Source organism: Seriola lalandi, unplaced genomic scaffold (assembly GCF_002814215.2).
Source record: "Seriola lalandi dorsalis isolate HSWRI2012SDOR001 ecotype SW California unplaced genomic scaffold, Sedor1 jcf7180002054748, whole genome shotgun sequence".
NCBI lineage: Eukaryota > Metazoa > Chordata > Actinopteri > Carangiformes > Carangidae > Seriola > Seriola lalandi.
In genome coordinates, this window is record NW_019525301.1 from 6,400,182 (window position 1) to 6,420,483 (window position 20,302).

The window sequence follows — 20,302 nt, forward strand, 5'->3', positions numbered from 1 at the left end:
CCCTTACACTTCAGTTCTGTTTTTCAGGACTGCCTTTACAAAATACAGTACGGGTGTATGAAGCTTTTAGATCAGTCACATATTTTGGGGACAAACAGGAACCAGAACATGACAGGCTTTTTTGCACCTGGTAAAGCAGGTACCATGAAGGCGTAGCCTTAACCGCAGCGGCTCGGGTTTGAGTTCAATCCATGGCCCTTTGCTGCATCTCATCCCCCCCCCCCCCCCCCCCCCCCCCCCCCCTCGCTCTCTCTCTCTGTGTCTGTCTGTCTGTCTCTCCCTCTCTCTCTCTCTCCATCCCAACAAGTCCCAGTCAGGTTCATCACTGTGTTGTGAGTATTTGCAGCACACATGTTGTCAAAATGATGAAGGTGTTTTCTTCTTCAGTTCACCTGATGGTTTCTGCACAGATCTTACAGGTAACACAAAGGAGATAAAATGGAGAGATCATCTGAGATAGCACGTCAGCAACGTGTCCCTACTGTCCACACACAAACCTACACCTGTGAGGTTAACATGAAAACAATGACATACTGTACATACATTTATGAAATCAAAAAGTCAAACGGTAATAGTCAAACGTATCTCCACCTTACATGTAAATGAATGAATAACAATGCTCCAGTAACACCATTTAATAATGTTCTTTATCTACTTTAATATGTGACACTTGAGGACAGTTTGCTGATATTACTTCTGTACTTTTATTTAAGATATTTATTATAATACTTACATGTTATGATTGTTGGGTAATGAATATTTTACAGTGTGGTAAAATCCACCAAGTCTTCATACTGTATATCCCAGCATGCATCTTGTGTGTTTTCTGACAGATGAATGGAGTAAGTGCCTCTGTTCAAAAGTCTCAGTTATATAAAACATGGAAAATACAAACCACCACCAAGTAGATCAAATACTTCACCTGTAACAGTGCGAAGGCCATAAACAAGTCTCTGCAGCACTGCACAGGGCTGGACCTTCAGCACAGAGGACCTCAGGACTGAAGCACATGCAATAACAGAGCGCAGGATAGAACAGCAGCTGTGTAATACTGATTCAGTCCAGTGGTGAGATGAGCTTGCAGCAGCTTCTGTCTATTCTATACTGTTTAACAGATTCAGCAGCAGGTCTATACCTGCTTTCCTCTCTGCAGCTCAGCGACCCGATGACCTCTGACCCCTAACACCGACTGACAACAGTTTTCAGTCATCACTGTTTCTTCTCGGGAAAGTGGAAGTTCTGGCGGTACGTGACATGCAGGGACATGCAACCTCGGCTGAACCCATTTAGCTTCTTATCCGTTCATCAGGTCGGAGCTGACGTGAGTTCTCGACGGTGAATCCGGACCCGGTTCCGCGGGTTTGGGGTAAAGCCCAGAGACAGCAGAGCCCGCTGGCTGAGCTGCTGAAGCTTCATGAGGAAGTCATCGTTTCCAACTATGTAAATGAGCGGGTTTATGGCGCTGTTCAGACACGCCAGGCACCGGCCTACCTGGTGCGCGATGTAGATGTCACGGAAACTTGCGCGGCAGATTCCGTTCTGTTTCAGTATCCTGGTTTTCAGGTTGACGTTCCGAAACACGTGGTAGGGGATGAAACAGATGGAGAAGAGTATGACGAGGATCACCACCAGCTTCAGACACCGCTGCTTCAGCACCGGGTTCACGTTGGCTTTTCTGGCGAGAACCACGACGATGTGTCCGTAACAGACCAGAATGATGACCAGGGGGACAGCGAAGCCTGTGACGGTCCAGCCGATGCTGTAAGGCAGGTAGTGGCTGATCAGGTCGTTGGAGGTAGTGTCGAAACACGAGTGTGGAGAGTTGAGGTCGTTCTTGTCAAAGAACATGTCAGGGAGGATCTGAATGATCACCAGGAGCCAGACTATGGCGCTGATGGCCACCGAGTGTCGGCTGGAGATCTTCCCCATAACCCTCATTGGGTGCACAATCCCTAAATACCTGTAGATGCTAATGCAGGTTAGGAAGCCGATGCTGCCGTAGAGGTTGAGGTTGAAGCAGAAGCGGTTCACCTTGCAGAACGTCGAGCCGAACTGCCAGTGGCTGTTGCGCGCGTAATAGTGCACGAGAAAGGGCAGGGTGAACAGGTAGAGCAGGTCCGCCACCCCTAGGTTTAGCATGAAGATGTTGATGTTCCCGATGTTCTTCCAGCTGCTGCACACACTCCTCAGACCCCAGATGTTGGACAGCGTCCCGACCACGAAGACAGTGACGAACACGGGCGGCAGAAAGCTGTGCGTAAAGTTCAGATTGATGCCCCCACAGGAGCCGTGCGTCACGTTCCCAGACATCTCCGGGGTTTAAATCACGTTATCATTCGAATGGAAAATAAAACAGCAGCCAGTGGCGGGCTCCTACGGAGCACACATCTCCTCTGGGAACTACACTACTACCAGCACGTCTAACAAACAACCGAAGCGAATGTGAAACCAAGAAAAGCCCCGCCCACCTCCAGCTCTCAGACACACAACAAATCAACATCAGAGACGTTTACACAGAACAAATCACAGGATATATTCATCATCCTGATCACGACAGACTAAGCTATTAACATGTCATATACCTACATATATATATATATATATATATATGTCTATACAGAGAGAAAGAGAGAGAGAGACACTCCCTCTTGTCAAACACTGATTAAGTAATAACCTTTATAAGCACCAACATTTAAATATCTAGTAAGATATTTATAGATAAAAACCATGAGTAATGTCACTTCTATCAATTGATCAGAGTTTTCTTCTTTAAACAAAAACAGTTCTTCTCTTGATAAATGAGATTTTTACAGAAATAAAATCAGTACTTTTTGAAAATGAAAAAATGCATCCAAGCATTTGCAAATGAAACTTGGGTAGTAGTGAACTACCATAGACTGCACCTCCTCTAATGACCACTAAAGCTCCACTATTAGCTTCACAGTCTGTAGTGAAGTGCCTGAACAATAACATCTGTAAATCGAGGTCTCAGCAGCTCATTTTACTTCCTCTAACCTGCGTCTTGATTTCTGGAGATATTAATTTTACTTTTATCTTTATTTATTTATTTATTTTTTTATAATTTTTTGGGCTTTTTATGCCTTTAATGGACAGCACAGTGGAGAGTGACAGGAAACGGGGAGGCAGAGAGAGGGGGAATGACATGCAGGGAAAGGCCGTCCGATGCGGGATTCGAACCGGGGCCGACTGCAGCGAGGACTGTAGCCTCTACACATGGGGCGCCTGCTTAAACCACTACGCCACACCCCTTATTTTTATTTATATCATAAAGATGTGAAAACTTAAAATCCAACTTCAGCCACAAATACATCTCGTCTTGCAGCCAAAAATCATATCAACATTTATTATTAAAGCTCCATATTTTCCTATTCTCCAGTGTTATATAGAAGATATATTTGTGGTTTTAAGAACAAAAAATCATTTCAATGTTGCTTTATAGTTCCTCTCTCAGGTTTCTTTTTCTGGAGCTGTAGTTAAAACTAGTCAATCAGAAGACGGGAGGCTCAGAGCCTCTCTTCTGATTGCCTGACCATTTTCTGAGTGATCTAATAAAAATATAGCAGATTTCAGGAAACACTCAGAGAACCCAAATCCTGCAAGGTTGGACAGTGGGTCTAGGTGGGCGGAGCTTGGGTGTGGTTGAGAGTGGTGACTGCTTTGCTGTGACATCACAAAGTTCCAGAAGTCCTGATGGCTAGTTTTAAGGCTCAGTTTCTGAATACAGGCTGTGGACTTTCTCTGTGGACTGAGCACTTTGATAGTTAATATAGAACCTAGACCTGCTTTATAATCAAACATCACATGGACCTTTAGACTATATGGACCTTTAAAGAATTCTCTCTCCCTCGCTCTGAATATTCTAGTCTACCTCTAAACTGTTGGACCTTTGATATTGGATTATTGAAAAGAAGAAAAATGAAGTATTTGCAGATTCATCAGAAATGCTGTTGAGCAGAGCAAGTCGTGACTGACTGATGTTTTACCCGCAGCTTACTGTAGCTGTGTGTGCTCACTGCTTGAGTCCGATTAAAACTACAGACTGGTATATTCGACTTGATTCAGCCCAACTCCACTTGACACATTCTGTAGATGCCAGACTGCAGCCTGTATGCTGAAGAATCATGAATAGACCACTTGGGGGGTTCAGGGCTTACCAGATTCATCCATGAACCATAGTCAGACTATGCTGAAAGGTGTGCAACAATCAGAACTCTAAAACTCAACATATTACATTTAGAGCTTCAGACCTGGGTAGCGTAACACTGCCCCCCAGTAGTACTCCATGTTTGTATTTGATTAACAGTTGAGCCAACAGAGGTACCTAGACACAAGTTAAACAAACTTCAGCTGGTAGCTCAGGACAGACTGAGTTCTGATCTGTTTCTCAGTGGATGTTTGAAGCTAAACACATGTCAATGTGTAGATAAAGAGACAGAGCTGACTGCTCTTCAAAATCTGTTTAAGAGTCACTATCAACCAACAAGAACATTTTTATCATCACTGCTTTATACAAATTCAGTTTAAAGTGATTTGAAACATGAGAGTTGGGTAGTTTTCTGTTGCTTTCTAAGCTCTGGAGCCAAACGAGAAGTGCAGGAACACAGAGATGGTATAATATGGGATAAAAAGTTACATGTAGCTTATTTTAAATTTAGATACAGATTACTACATAAACCTTGGTGTGGTCTTTCAAACACATTTACACAACTGTGTAATTGCATGTCTGGATACACTTTCTCAAGTCTTCACATCTGTTGTCAACTTTCACATCCTGATTGTAGAATTTCCATAATTTTGAAACATTGGCTCAACTTCCTACTCTGCCACATAATTAGTCAGTGTGTGTCCGTCTGATCATCTTTGTCCTCTGGTTCCCAGCAGATGGGACCTGCCCCTCAGTCCTGGAGCTGGACCTCACAGCCAGGGCAGGACTGTCCGGCTGGATGTGACTGGGGATTGGCGGCAGGTGGCGATACTGCAGAAGCAGGACGCGATCATCATCACCTGCTGCTGGATGAGCTTACCCTGGGGGCAGCGGAAGACCATCTGCACTGTCCTGGTGTGGGAGGGGCTGCAGCAGACTGCCTCCGGACAGGTCAAGGCACAGAACCTGGGGCGGTAGGCTCTGGTGCTCCAGCAGCCCTGGTGTTCAAGCTGAGTGGAAAGAGGTGAACTGTAGCTGCTCTCACACACCTTCAGCCCCTGAAACACAGTGACAGGCAACATTACAGTAATGATGTAGTTACTCTTGTTGCCTGTCATGTGATGTGAGGTCACTTCCTGTAGGATCTTCAGAGGTCAGGTGCAGTGCTTCCTTTCGCTGTATTTTCCCCAAAGATCTTTGACAAGGTTTTGTCTTTTCAGTGTCAGTGTTATCCCAGAAACTGTCTGTCTTTTGTTGTGAAGTGCAGGTGATGTAATTGTATTAGGACAAGCTAATGTTAATGTAGATAAATGTTGACAATAAAACAGTAGACATAAACCTGTGTTGTCTAAATAAATGACTACATTAATAAAATATTAAAATCATTCGTAAAATAAAAATATTTAACACTGTAATTTTATTTTTAACTCCTTCCAGCTGAGGATGAGAAGTGGAACTGTGGCACAGCTGTTTCCCAATTCAGCAGACGAAACCTTTGGAGGATGGCCAAAAATACTGGCACCCCGGAAACTTCTTTCAGATAATGCACCATTTGTTGCAATTAAAAATCTCTCTCTCTAGATCTGGACTCATTGCTGGCCACTTCAGAACTCTCCAGCATTTTGTCTTAAACCATTTCTGGGTACTTTATGAAGTATGATTTGGGTCATTGTCCTGCTGGAAGACCCAGGACCTCTGACGGAGATCCAGCTTTCTGACACTGACACATAGAGCTCCAAAATTCTTTGGTAGTCTTCAGATTTCATGATGCCCTTCACACAGTCAAGGCATCCAGTGCCAGAAGCACCAAAGCAACCCCAAAACATCTTGTGAACCTCCACCATGTTTGACCATAGGGGCCGTGTTCTTTTCTTTGAAGATCTCATTTCGTTTTCTGTAAACAGAACAATGATGTGCTTTACCAAAAAGCTATATTTTGTTCTCATCTGTCCATCGGACGTTCTCCCAGAAGGATTTAGACATCTTCAGGTAAGTTTTGGCAAACTCCAGTCTGGCTTTTTTATGTGTCTTTATCAGCAGTGGGGTTCTTCTGCGTCTCCTACCATAGCATCCCATTTCATTCAGACGTCGATGGATAGTGTGAGCTGACACTGTTGTACCCTGTGTCTGCAGGTCAGCTTGAATTTGTTTGGTTAGTTGATCGAGGTTCTTTATCCACCATTTGAACAATCCTTCGTTGCAATCTTTCATCAATTTTCCTCTTCCGTCCACATACAGGGAGGTTAGCTGCAGTGCCATGGGCTGTAAACTTCTTGATGACATTGCGCACAGTGGACACGGGAACACTAAGATCTCTGGAGATGGACTTGGCTTGAGATTGTCCATGCTTTTCCACAATTTTGGTTCTCGAGTCCTCAGACAATTCTTTGCTCTTCTTTCTTTTCTCCATGCTCAGTGTGGTACACACAAACACACAACACAATGGTTGAGTCAACTTTTCTCCATTTAAACTGTTTGCCAGTGTGATTTCTATATTGCCAGCAGCTTTTACTTGGTGAGTTTAGATACAAATTAAAGGAGCATCACTTGCTTGAAATCCTATTATTTCTTACAATCTTGAAAAGGTGACAATAATTTTGTCCAGTCCATTTTTGGAGTTCTGTGTGGAATATCATAATATATATGTCAATATATGTGGATATCAGATTTGGCTTTTTTTCTCTGCTTTTTTCTGTTGTTCCAATGCAAACAAATGAAATAAACGTGAATACAAAGCATTTTTAATTGCAACAGTTTTCTGGAAGATATGGTGCATTATCTGAAAGAAGTGCAGGGGTGCCAATATTTTTGAGCATGACTGTAGTAGGCCACGAAGGTCCACCGAAATGAGACGGCCTGACGTCAGCATCTGTGCCCGCCAAAGCAAAAGCGCAGCTCCCTTCGCCTTGGCAACATGTTGGACTGTTGTTAAACACAAACTGAAGACATATTAACATTTTATTCTCCAACAAAAAATCAGTCAGTAAATACCCTAGTCCTGATTTCTTGAAGCTTTTATGTCTCAGTTCCTAACAAATGTATACATGAGACTACAGAGGTGGTCGGGGACGTTAAACATCATCACGTTGAACTTCAAAACTGATCTACTCACCAGTCCACCTTTACAGACTTGTGTTTATACAAACTATCACTAACTCTGTCAGAGGAAAGGCTCAAAATACAAGCTGAAATTTAGTGGTGGTGACGTTGAAGTCATGTGACCGGGGTGTAGTTGGTTTATAGCCTAACATTAGCTTTTTACTTCTGCTGATTGTATTCAGGCTTCAAACATCATAAAATGGTGTTTATTATTGAAGATGATGTGTTGAACAAAACCTGTCAATATCATAAACTCTTGTTTGTCACAGGTGTGATGCTAACATCTGGGTTGGCCTACAAAAATACATCACCCATTTGGCACTCTTTCATTTATATATGTATTTCTTTTACAGTGTCTGTTTAAATTGGACATTTCTGAGTTCCACATAGTTAAAGTTAAATCCATGTGGATGCACAGAGGCTCAGAAACACAGTATGTCACCTCAGTATTTGTATAAAGTGTGCACATGTTGTTGGGAACTTTACTGAGAAATGTCTTATGAGTTTGATCACTGGGACTATAGTAACGTGTTGATTATACTGACCAGTTGCAGCCTTTGGAGCCCAAGCAGAGTCTGGCATGGCCTGACCTGGCACAGTCTGGTCTCAGTCCGCAGGAGACAGGCCCGGTTCCTGTTGGTTGTGCGGGTGGAGACACCTGGGCCGCAGCTGTGGGAACAGGGGCTCCAGTCTGAGGTCCACTCGATGCAGTTGGAGATGGAGCCTAACGGCAGGCCAGACAGCCCACCCCCGTGGTCCTGATGCGCCTGCTCTGCTGGAAAGAAATGCCAGAGTGGAAAGTATTGTGTGTGTGCATCAGGCTGAAAGCTGTTTGAAGTAGGTGTGTTTGATGAGAGCTCATGGGTCAGAAAATTCAGCACATACACAGTCAGACATTTTATAAACTGCTGCTCAGATGAGGTTAGTCTGCTAAGAATATTGCTCACAGATGTTTAATCTTCCTGACACCTCTTCAGTTTTGAAAAACAACCCGAAAGCAACCTGAACCATCGTGCTGGCTGAGCTTGTCTCCATGTGGACCTGAAGGCAAAAAGCCTCACAGGAATTAATTGGCAATCATCCAAATGCTCAAAATCCTGGAAGAAGTGAAATGAAAATGCCTCAGTCTTCAAAATAGCTGAATTTGATGCTTTTTTCTTTCACATGAGTCATGAGCCCTAACAGACTGACAAATTATGATTCTGATGACCTGAGCAGACTAACATGTTGACATGTGATTCCAGCAATCTTTGTTTTGTCTCTCAGGTCACCAGCCTCATTACCTGCTGATGGATTTGAGGAAATGCTGTTGTCTGTGCCGTCACACACCCACTCTTTGCAGCAGCGCCCTGGCAGTCTCACCAGCTGACGGTTGGGGCATTTATCAGCAGGTCCCTGCAGATCATCGCTGCACAGTGGTACGCAGGTCACGCCCCCTCCCAGGCAGTGGCAGAGCTGGGCGCAGGAAGGCTGAAATACCTGTCCCTCCTCCAGCCTCCTGCCATTTACCTCACAGCCCAGCTCGTTCCGACCTGATCGCAGAAGAAAGAGAGGGGGAGAGAGGAGGGTGTTATCTGGGTAAGTTATGTGAAGCATGTGCAGACAAATAATCTGCTGGAAGATGGTGATCTCATCTATTACTGTAAGAGCGTTAGCAAGAAATTCTCAGGTATGTGTTGCAGAGGAGGGGTGTAGTCAGGAACTGAGTCATTTTATCAATCATCCGAATGATGAAAAACATCATTCATCAGCACAAAAATGAGTGGTGCACTTCTTCCTTCAACATGTCTGACATGAAGAACAGGATGAAGGGTTATCTACAGCGTTACGTAAATTAGAGTAGAAAGGCAAAACCCGGTGTTCTTATCATAATGAATGAGTGTCATGATTAGAAAACAGTAGTAGTGATAGCAGAGGTGCAGCTGTTAGTCAAAAATCAAACATTATTTGTATGTGCCTTCCAAAATTGCTTTCGTCTGTGTAATGTTCCATTAATCTTACACATGCTGTGGGATTGTAGAGGGCTTGTACAAAATCAATGAGCCTGTAAGCTATTCCTACTGATCTCTACTCTCAGGGAAATCATATGTTGACTTGTCATTTGCTATTTGTTCTTTGCTAACTTAGCTCTTCAACAGAGAGGTCTCCTTTCTCTGGTCTATTCTTCAGTACAGTACAGTACAGGTTGTGGCCTGGGCTCACTCAGCTGATCTCAGCTGATTAAGTTCTCATTTATTAAAGAATTCGGTTAACAGTATTTTCTATTGCAAAGGTGAAATTTGATGTAATGGCTGGCTTGTAAGCGGTAAAAACCGTGTGTAGCGGCAGTAGTACTGGAAGCATGCTAACACACAGTAGTTGTGTAGCAGCAGTAGTACTGGAAGCATGCTAACACTCAGTATTTGTGTAGCATTAGTAGCACTGGTAGTTTGCCAACACTCAGTAGTTGTGTAGCAGCAGTAGTACTGTTAACAGCTATAGTAACCTCAGGTTGTGCCTCCCTCCAGTTAACCAGGTTATGATTCTGTTTCCTTTTCAAGGTCAAGAATTTATTTTCACACCCAATAATATCAAAGTGATTTCTTATCATTTATCAATATATTAATAATATCACTTTCTATTTTTTGCATTACACATCAAACAATGACATGTATCACTTTAAATTACCATCTAATATATGTGTGCATCATTTTTCTTGTTCAGCCAATAGTCTGAAAAACGATTTTGTTTTAAATGTTGGTTTTGTGTTTACAAATCCATCAAGAAAAGTCTTACTTCTGATAACTGTGTTTGATCTTGAGATGTACTGTGGTAAACTGGTCAAAAAGCGTTTTTATTGTGCAACAGATGGAAACAACAACAACAACAACAACCACAAAGGAGTCCACAGACTCCAATGTCCATCCGATGAAAACATATTCCATTCAAATTAGTTCTGGAGCTGTGGAAGATAGTCAGGCATTAGGGCTTTAAAATGTTCAAAAAACGAACTAACACCATCAATAGTATGTGAAGGACCTACATTGATGATGTCAGACTAAGATCTCCATCTATTGTATTTCAGAGATATCTACTGAAACGAGCATGCTAACGAACTAGCCGAGTCTCGGACCGTGTTGTAATACCACCTAGACACACTAGAAGCTGTGTGAGTCAGTGTAGCGTCTAGTCTGCCCTCAGTCCCACTGAGAAGAAGAGCTTCTTCCTCAGCAGGAAGTTAGGCTACAGCCCCCGACTAAAAACAAAAAGCTGCCGACGAGTATCACAGAAACGCAGAGATGTCTGAAGTGCCTAGAAAGCAATCTTTATCTCCATCCCGAAAAACCGCTCCGACAAAAAACCACGTTCAACGGTAAAGAAGCAAAACACGGGTGAATGCTGGTGTGTTTTTCCACAGCTCTAGGCGAGTAAGGAGATTAGCTCTTCTTTTAGACTGGTGCGTAACATCTAATGTCGGTCTGTAGCGAAAAGTATCATTAGTGCAATTTACAAACCGTACTGACAAACACTTCAAGTGGCATAAATGTATAATGTTGATCTTTTAGTGATTTAGTAGAATTTAGCCTGTTCTTGTGGCTGTTGTCCAGCTAGATGCGTCAGTAACTTTTTTACAAGTAAGACAAAGAGACTGTTCGATCAAGAAACCAGCAGGTTCAGGATCCACCGCCTAGTACTGTATTTATCTTAGCATATTCATATCTATCCTTAATATTTATTATATACACACACAACCGACCTAACATGTTTGAATATAAAGAACTTGTATGATCTAAAGAACTAATGTCCTATCACGTTTGTCTGTATCAGGACCAGAATTTCTGTCCAATCATCCCCAGTGATGGGCCAGCACCCTGCCTTTTCTTCTGCATCTGGCCTCATCAACCATCAACAACCACATTACAGTAACACGTTGGCGTATTATCCCTGCACAGAACAGATATTGTCTATACTGTGATCTTTTATACATCCTGCTCAGAAGGAGTTTCGTCAACACTTTTGTGCATAGTTTTTTTTCATTGATTTATTTTTTGAATATGTGTATCTATGTATATTTATCTTTTTGGCTGTTGCAGTATTTTACCTTTTTATTGTTATTTCCTGTTAATATGTTTATTGGATACTGCACCAAACACCAAGCCAAATATTTTGTAAGTAAAAACCTACCTGGCAATTAACTTTATTTACGTGTTTCTGCTTTTGTGATGATGTCATCATCCCTTCCTCATGCTGCTATATCCTGACACCCTTGTGTCATGCAGTATTCCCTTGCCTTCATATTTTTATAGGTAAATAAAAACACACTGTTTGTATTACAAGTACTCTTAATTTGTGTCAGTGCTATCAACAATTTTAACTATCAAGAATAAATGCACATATAAATAATAAATTATACGGAACATGGGGAAAATAATAACATGATTAACTGGACAGGGGTGAAGAGGTGAAATGCTGCAACCTGTGGAGGTGGATCAACTAGCACAATCTTGAACATTATACCTTTAACAAAGCTCTCTGGCTTTGTGATTGAAATGTAACAATAAAGACATAGAAACAGGTGCTGTAGTAGTTGGAGTAGCAGTTGCAGTTTTGTCAGGATTAGTTGAAAAAGTGTTTTAGTTGGAATGTGTTGTGACCGCACCGACACACTGTCCTGGTCCGCCGGGGAAGCTGGCGCTGTAGTCACACTGCAGCCCTCTCTGGGTGTCACAGGGCAGCCGGTCGGTGCAGGCCTCACCCTCCTGCCTGGCACACAGCTGGCAGCAGCCACAGCTGTCTAACATCAGAGGAATGCCGGCGGGGCAGCGTGGCATGGTTGGTGGACAGTGACAGGGCCCCATACACAGCTGGCACCACACCTAGAGTGAGAGGATGAAAATAACAGCCACTGTTTACACTGTTAGGCAGTAGATTGTTGACTGTCTCCTCTGCTATTAAACTTAGGTTTGGTCCTGGTCACATTAAATAAAGAATATATGAAGGATATCAACACACAATTTCTTTGGAACTAATTTCTACTGAAGAAATAGTTCCAGTGAAACCTGCTCCCATGTTTAGCGTAATTAGGACATAATCTCTGCAAAGACATGATGCTGTTCAAACATCATTCTTCAGTGGCTCACACCAACTGGATGGGAGCAGTAATCTGCACCAGATTACCTGTGTCTCTATTCAGGTGTTATAGTATTTTTAACAGTTAGCCTGTCTCTCTGCTGTTTGTACAGTATGTTCAGAAACAATCAAATGGAACACAGGAAGAGGAAGTGTGTTCACGTCAGGTGAACCTGTCACACAACAGACACACGGTTACCACACAGTAACCACATACTGTTATCATGAATACACAGACGTGTCATCTGTTTTCCTTTGCTGCTCAACACACACGCACCTACATACACGCAAAGGCTACTACATGTGCCACTAATGAGAGCTGAAAGAAAGAAAGAAAAAGTTTGTAGCATGTTACAAATACAAACACATGACCACATTTAAGGCCACAGTAATAGTGTTTGTATAGGAACAACATGGTGTGAGGCAGTCACTTCCACTGATGATGGAATTTTCCACTCTACACAACCCTAGTGTTAAACTACAACATGTCGGATCATGGCCTGGTCAGAATGTGTCATGGGACAATCCCACCGTAAACTCACTGATTATGATATCATCATATTACTGTAACATAAGATTACAGTTAGATAGTTGGTTAGTTCTTATCTAAGTGTGGGCTCAAGTAAGTAACACATTTCATACATCAGTCTTGATGTGGTCTCACACACACACACACACACACACACACACACACACACACACATATACAGTATATACATACATATAGACATATTGTACTTATATACAGTCTTAACAGTCTTATCACAACCTTGTTCATCCCCCAAAATATATTTTTCCTTCTCCATGGTAATTAGCTGATTATGACTGGGCCACACATCTCCCAGAAAACCTAATTTGATGGTTTCCAACTCATATCCCCACTTGGTGCATATATGTACACAGTAACAAATACCTAATGGTGGTTTTATATATTATATTATATCATATTATATTGACCAAAACTTTATGTCAGTCCTCCATAATCACACTCCACTGTTTGTTACTATGAAGAAGATAGGGGACTCCCCCAACCCAACCATTGTCATGATGTATGTACAAAAAGCAGGCATTGTGATAAAGTTGTTTCAGTAGTTATATCACTGATGCTACTGACGAAAACTAGCTCTGCAGATAATGAGTTAATATGTAAAATAACTATGCCCTGTCATTTCACAGGTGGGATCTACTGTGGCAGGTCTTACCTGGGTGATGATACACAGCAGCACAGAACAGACCAGCTGGGTGGCTCTTCTCTCCATCTTCATCACCCCCATCTCCCGTGCTCCTTTGTTTGTTCACTCTCACCTCCTTCTTCTTCTCCTCTGGAGAGGATGTATTTATTAAAGCTGACCGCCTCCATTCATTTATACAGTCTGGGTTGTGATGTCACAGGCAGCAGACTGCAAAGTAAATAGTTCCAGGAGAAGACTGAAAGCTACCAGGCCTATCTCCACATTCCTGCTGAAGCTTTTCCACTGCCACAGCTGGAGGGTGCTAACTAAGCCAACATGTGCTGGGATGGCTAAAGAGAAGGAGCTCAGTATAATGCTAATTTACAAATCTGTGGTATCTCTCTGTTGATCTGTTTGGATTTTACTTTAAAGAATAACATGAGTAAGGTGTTTATCTTTCATTTCTTTAAGTTTATCTCTGTCCCTTTCTCTCAGTATCTTCAATACTTCTGAAGTTAAAGTTACAATGGTCCATGCCTGAAAATTAGGGAGTGGTGTTCAAATCTAAATCTAATATTCAGTCTCTTTGCAGCTCTTTGATCTATTTCTGGAAAAATAACTGGTTGTTCAGCTGCTACATGTCCCGTCCAATCCTCCAACCTGAGCAACCAACCCTCTGATACAACCATAGACTGTATATTAAAATGGATGTAGTCTCCGGGGCTGAAAAGTGAAGCCAATGCAGAAGTGTCTTAATGTGCAATAGCACCGAGGGCCGCTGAGGGCACACTCCAAAAAACTCTGGCTCCAATACACATTCATTCAAAAAACACCAACTTCTCTCATGAAATACTCAGTCTGTAGGAGCTATTTATTTGTTGTTAGTATTTAGTTGTTTTATTAATAATTAGTATTGTTTGATTACTCTAGATGTTTGCTTTATTTAGATTAGATTTTTGATAGTGATTTCTTTTGCTAGTCGTTTGTTTAGTTTAGTTATTTCCTTGTTTAGCATATTAATTTTTTTTTTTGCGTAACTAGTGTTTGTTTTGCTTATGAATTGGGTAACACTGTGGGCACCTGAGGTTATATAGGTAGGATGGCAGGTATAGGACCAGAATGCACCTGGGTGGACCTATGATTTTTTTTTTTTTTTACCAGAGCAAGAGAGGCATGCAGGTAAGAGGATCTCTTTGTTCTTTGTTTGCTTGCTTGTTTTTGACAAATAAACCATAAGAAACACATAAACTTGGCATGGACAATGCACCTCTTTTGCCTGCGTACACCACATGCCCATGGTGCATCAGTGGCCCTTTGATTCTAAGTTTTTTTTTTTTTTTAATGTGTATGATGCTCCCTAAACAGTTTGAGGTAAGGCTGGACCCAAATGCAGACAACGAAAAAAGGGAGTTGGTGGAAAAGGGTCTTTTAATAACAAAAAGTGAGTTACTTACTAAAAATCCAAAATGGAAAGTAACAGGGGACAGGAACAGGTACCAGAAGCACGAGGAAACACAGGGAACTTCAACAGGGACCAGAAGCACGGGGGACATGAACAAATGAACTGACCCAGTCTAAGGAGGGCACAGAGACTAAATAGACACAAGGGAGGCAAGGGTGATTGAACACAGGTGAAACACATAGGGCGGGGTAGACGATCAACAAGGAAGAAAACAGGAAAAAGTCAGGAAGTCAAAAAATCAAGAGACATGAGAAATGTTACTACAAAATAAAACAGGAAACGACCAAACTAAAAGTACAAACATAATACAAAACTCACACATAAAATGTCTGTCATGGCAACCCATGACACTAAAAGCTTGTTTTTACCGTAGAACGGGAGACAGTTAACATCCAAAGAAGTTAATGTGAATTACAGATGCACTTTGCTAACCTAGCTAGCTAGCTGATAACTTCGTGTTTGTTATGCTAATCGTACCTGGTCCCAAAACATGCAAACATTTGCACTCATGTTACACTCTAATGTTATTAGAAAAAATCAGTTGCTGATAGAATTTTCCTACATGCAGCAAAACATTCAGGTTTATCTCATTAACTTATTTTCTGTCTCCTCCTCTCGCTGGTATCGTATTGTATTGAGTACAATATACAATGTATACTAGAACATTATCTCGTAGGGGTTTGTCATTTAATACTGTAAATTAATACACAGCAGTCCTCAACTGAAGCAGATATTCATGCACCTTTTCTGACAGCTGGTATATGTGTGTGATTGTCTGTGATTTACCATGTCTACTGAAGTATTTGTCTTTGATTCATTCAAAGGTATCCACACTGAAAACAAAAAGACTGGTGCCAAAAGAATGAGGACCTCATGTAAGGACAAAGGAAACTGCATGGACATCCTTTGTTCTGAAATGGGCTGTGATGATGATGATAATGCCAGAAGACCACTTCCAGTTCAGCTTCCTCTGATGAAAGGACAGACCAGCTATTTAGACATTTGTTTTGTTTATTATTCTCTGTCCTCTGTATTCACAGGTTCAGTTTCTTGCCTTTTACTTAATATCTACTGTTGTTGATAAATGATAGTAATAACATTTTAAGAACAGAATCTGTGCAGCTCTAGCACAGTCACCACCTTCACAGGTGAAAGTATTTACCAATTTAACATCAAAAAGGTGTTCAGTAGGAAACAGCTTGAACATACCCACCAGAACTGCAACCTGGAGCAAAACGAAACACTCAATAGATGTGTGCTGCTGTTATGTATATATTCGCCTTATGCACGCTTTAGTGTGAATTGAAAATTAATAGTTAAGATTTTGAAGCAGTTGTCAGTATAGTACAGCTCATGTACATTGGTTTTATTCATAACTTAATTGCTGTCATCACAAAGATGTTTAATAAATAAACCTACTGTGATTAATTGTACTGAGTATGTTTTTTTCATATTTACCATCTGCCTCATGATGAATCTAACGGGTCACTTTGGTGAATTAGTGTTTTCATTGTTATTAAATGTGGTAAGTACATAAGACACATTAGAAAAGCACAAACTCTAATATCTATCTCTAGATCCTGTATTATCACTGTTGAACGACAGCAATATTTAAACATTTCTATAATTTTTGTTGTTGATTAAAGCCAACAGAAAGTCATGTAATTAATTACAAATTGAGAAAAAACCTGAATGTGTTTTTTGTTTTTTTCTACACCACTGGAGAGGTGTAAAAAAGGATGAATTGAATAATGTGTGCAATTTACAATCACCTGTGACACATTAAAAATAAAATACAGTTGTGGATGAAGGTAAGGTGAACTATACTGTCACAAGACAAGTTTACATAATAAAGAGGTGGATAAATCTTATTTGGTAACAAGTATAAATTTTGGTAGAAATGTAAAAAATAATACTTCATAGCTGAGTGAGCATAGTGCAACAGTCTGTTCACAGGTTGACTGTAAGCTATTGCAGCCGTCCATAAGTGATGGAGGTAAGGTGCAAAAAGTCATTATTGGAACTGTATGCTCCATATAGTGTAGCAGAAAATACTGTCTGCTAACAGTCCCATAATGCATTGAGTCACATGTCACAGTGGCCCTGTTTAGACCATGCATTAACATCCGTCTCGGGTGATCTGGTCCCACATTCAGAGGTGGTCTGGATCACATATGTCCACATTCTTTTAGCAGTGTGAAAGTGATAGTGTCCTGTGCCACATTGAAGGACCAACTACTGGACTGACATTCTCTGTCAGTCTGATTAGTCCCACCACAGTTTATAAATAAAGGGAAATATTTTACTATTTCATTATAAGAGCTGTGTGCAGCGTATTAATTAACTCAATCCCGCCATGCCCCGCACACTCTCTCTCACTCACACACACACACACACACACACACACACACACACACACACACACAGTGTCTGAATCTGAACTGAGTGTCAGTTACAGAGGGAGCAATATGGTTTGAGCTCATGCTGTTGAAAGTTCTCTGCTGCCCCAAAGTAGCTGAAAATATGCATGTAAATACTGCTATAAAATATCAAAGTGCTCAGAACTGCTGAAAAACTCTTCTCATGTTAATCATTTCATTCTGTGGAGGACATTTGCAGTGTTACAGATGTGAAGTGAGCAGTACAAAAATGAAACTGCAAAATGTCAAATATCAAATACTTTTATATACTTTTTAAATTTTTTTTTTTTTTAATGCAGGTCTGTTATAGCAGCTGCTGGACTGAGAGTTCACAGATATGTGTGTGTGTGTGTGTGTGTGTGTGGGGCCGTCAGGGACATTATCTAGAATTAACATGTATATACACACACATATATGAAGCCATACTCATTCACATACTATACTGAAAACACATACAAGTGAAAAGGTTTTACATACACTACTGAAACCCTCTCACACACACACACAAAACTGAAAAATTATACTCACACAGACACAACTGAAAAGATCTCATATATACTAGTGAAACCTTTAACACACACAACTGAAAACTCAGAGGATTTCAGATGAAACAGAAGGCATTTCAGTTGAAACGGAAGCCGTTTCAGTTGAAGCCATACAGTGACAGTAGCGACATGGTCCATGTACTTTGCGGCCAACAAATTTGTAATTTGAAATGAGAATTTATAAATAGGGTTGGCAGTTTTTTCACTGTTTCTAAATTTTTGACGGTATGCTTCGGGGACCAGCTCATAAGCCTGCAGCAGTCTTTTTCTAGATTTTGTAGCCCGGATGTGCAGATGCATGGCTTGTACCTCCAGCTGTTTATTTCGGGTCTCTGCCTCCTTTATTTGGAGTGCTATGCGGAGATCCTCTGTGGTCATGTTACCTACAAGAGGATCCATGATCAGCCCAAGCTCCACACCAGCAGCGAGCGTGCCAGCAGCCTCAGCCACTTTCACCTCAGCCACCGGTGCGTCACTGGCCGCGTCACCCGCAGCAGCATCAGCCGCATCAACAGCTGGTTTGGGTAAGACGCCCTGCTCCACCAACTCTGCACAGAGCAACCGCTTAAGCTCCCCTTTCCTAGCACCGTAAGACACATGCATATTATAACAATTTGCTACAATCAACAGGTCTGCTTTTCTGCATTTATCAATTTTCGCCAAAGATTGACTGGTCACAAAATCGTCAAATGAAAACTCCATAATTCCCCCACACACCAAAATAAAACTGCCAACCAGAAAAACTACTCACCAAAACTCACCCGGACACAAAGCGCGACAAGAAGACGGACGAGCCCCCAATTCATGCTATGCCCCAGTCTAGGGGGGGCCTAGGACACAACATAAACTGGCCCCATCTCTCCCAAGTCCCAAGTAGCCACAACAAAGAGGGGTTTAAATATAACGAAAGTGATTTATTTACATAAAAGGTTTTAAGTGAACATATAGAAAATAAATACTGAGTTTAGGCTTCAGGGTGGACTAAGGCCAACATAATAACCCTGTCTGGAAAGTAAACAACTAATCTAACCAATGGAAAATAAATGACAACAAACTCACATGCCTAACTAGATAAACAGGAGAAAACCAGAGAAACAAAACTGGCAGCCCACCCTTACTACTCAAATTAATCGAAGAACTACACCAAGCTAAGTCACTGCAACAGAGTGATCAGTTGGGAGAAGAGGAGAATGAGAGCGATAAGCCGGTGGCCATCTTGGCTCCTTATATATCAGGTGACCAGGGGCTGCAGCCAATCACTGACCAGGGCGCAGAGCCTTTCCACCAATGACGGCGCGGCTGCGGCACACACCTATTTGCATACAAAAAGAAAACACAGGGACACAGGGCACACACACACATAGACACATACACAACAGACCAACTACAATAATATGACCACGGTCATAACAATTGATATGCCAACACTCTGCATTTTAAAACTTCCCATTAGAAAAGTAAGTGTAGTCTCCCTTTACAATCAGTCTCAGAAAATGCAGTCTTAAGAAACGCTGTTGACATGAAGAAAAAACTGTTCACCATGGATTTATAGTACGAATAGATATGTTCATATAGAATAAAATATTTTCCCCCACTTAATTATTATCTGAACATAATTTTGGAAAGCAGTTATACATCAGCAGAGCAGTGTGCAAAATGTCATCAGTAATACTCACTGTGAGCAAGGCAGGCCATCTGTTCACAAATTCAGAGACTAAAGGTGATTCCTGGACAACCTCCCTACGTCTGTAGGAGAAGGTCTTCTGCATTTTCTCCGCAGCCTCGTTGTGTCTCTTTTTCACCTCTGTCAAGAGAGCTACTCTTTCATTCTGTCACACCGCGGTGAGGTCAAGTTGGGTTTTTGTCCTGTCTCCATGTTTTGTCTTGTCATTTCCTGTTTTATTTTGAAAAAGTAACTCTCCTCTCGTTTCAGGTCACTTGCCCTTCCTCACGTGTCACCGGTCTGATTGTCTTCCCTGATTCCTGATTGTGTCCACCTGTTCCCCATTACCTTCATGTGTTCAAATAGTCAGCGTCTCCCTTTGTCTTGTGCCAGTGTGTTCGTCTTCGTTGATGTGCGTTGAAGGAGCTTTTGCTATTTAGAGAAAAAAACTCTCACCCCCACAGGGTGAGTGCAGTGTTCAAAATACTCAAAAGACCAGTGAATGTCCACACCAAAGAATTTAGTTCAAATTGTTTAGTGAATCTTTTCAGCAAGCAATGAACAATTACAGAATTCTGGATCAGATGTGCCTTTTCCTAACCAATAACAAGTGTTGGTCAGTCCACAGTCTGACAACCTAACTTTCCCTGATCCAGTGTATTTATAC

At 41.6% G+C, this 20,302-nt stretch overlaps 2 protein-coding genes and 1 long non-coding RNA gene across 3 annotated transcripts; 1 reads left to right on the top strand and 2 right to left on the bottom strand.

Annotated features, from left to right (window-relative positions):
- Window positions 1-247: 247 nt before the first annotated feature.
- Window positions 248-2,423, bottom strand: LOC111668687 (P2Y purinoceptor 1-like). The gene has a single exon (XM_023424809.2). The coding sequence runs from the start codon at window positions 2,308-2,310 to the stop codon at window positions 1,306-1,308; it is 1,005 nt and encodes a 334-aa protein (XP_023280577.1). The 5' UTR covers window positions 2,311-2,423; the 3' UTR covers window positions 248-1,305.
- Window positions 2,424-4,306: 1,883 nt separating this feature from the next.
- On the bottom strand, window positions 4,307-13,638 carry LOC111668598 (CCN family member 5-like). The gene is made up of 5 exons (XM_023424672.2): window positions 13,576-13,638; window positions 11,904-12,120; window positions 8,548-8,796; window positions 7,810-8,039; window positions 4,307-5,223 (listed from the first exon to the last, which is right to left on the bottom strand). Exons 1-5 carry the CDS (start codon window positions 13,636-13,638, stop codon window positions 4,936-4,938), a joined length of 1,047 nt encoding a protein of 348 aa, XP_023280440.2. The 3' UTR covers window positions 4,307-4,935.
- On the top strand, window positions 10,465-11,574 carry LOC147818058 (uncharacterized). Its single transcript, XR_015438366.1, has 2 exons — window positions 10,465-10,616; window positions 11,072-11,574. It is a non-coding gene; the product is annotated as an uncharacterized LOC147818058 (long non-coding RNA).
- Window positions 13,639-20,302: the final 6,664 nt, after the last annotated feature.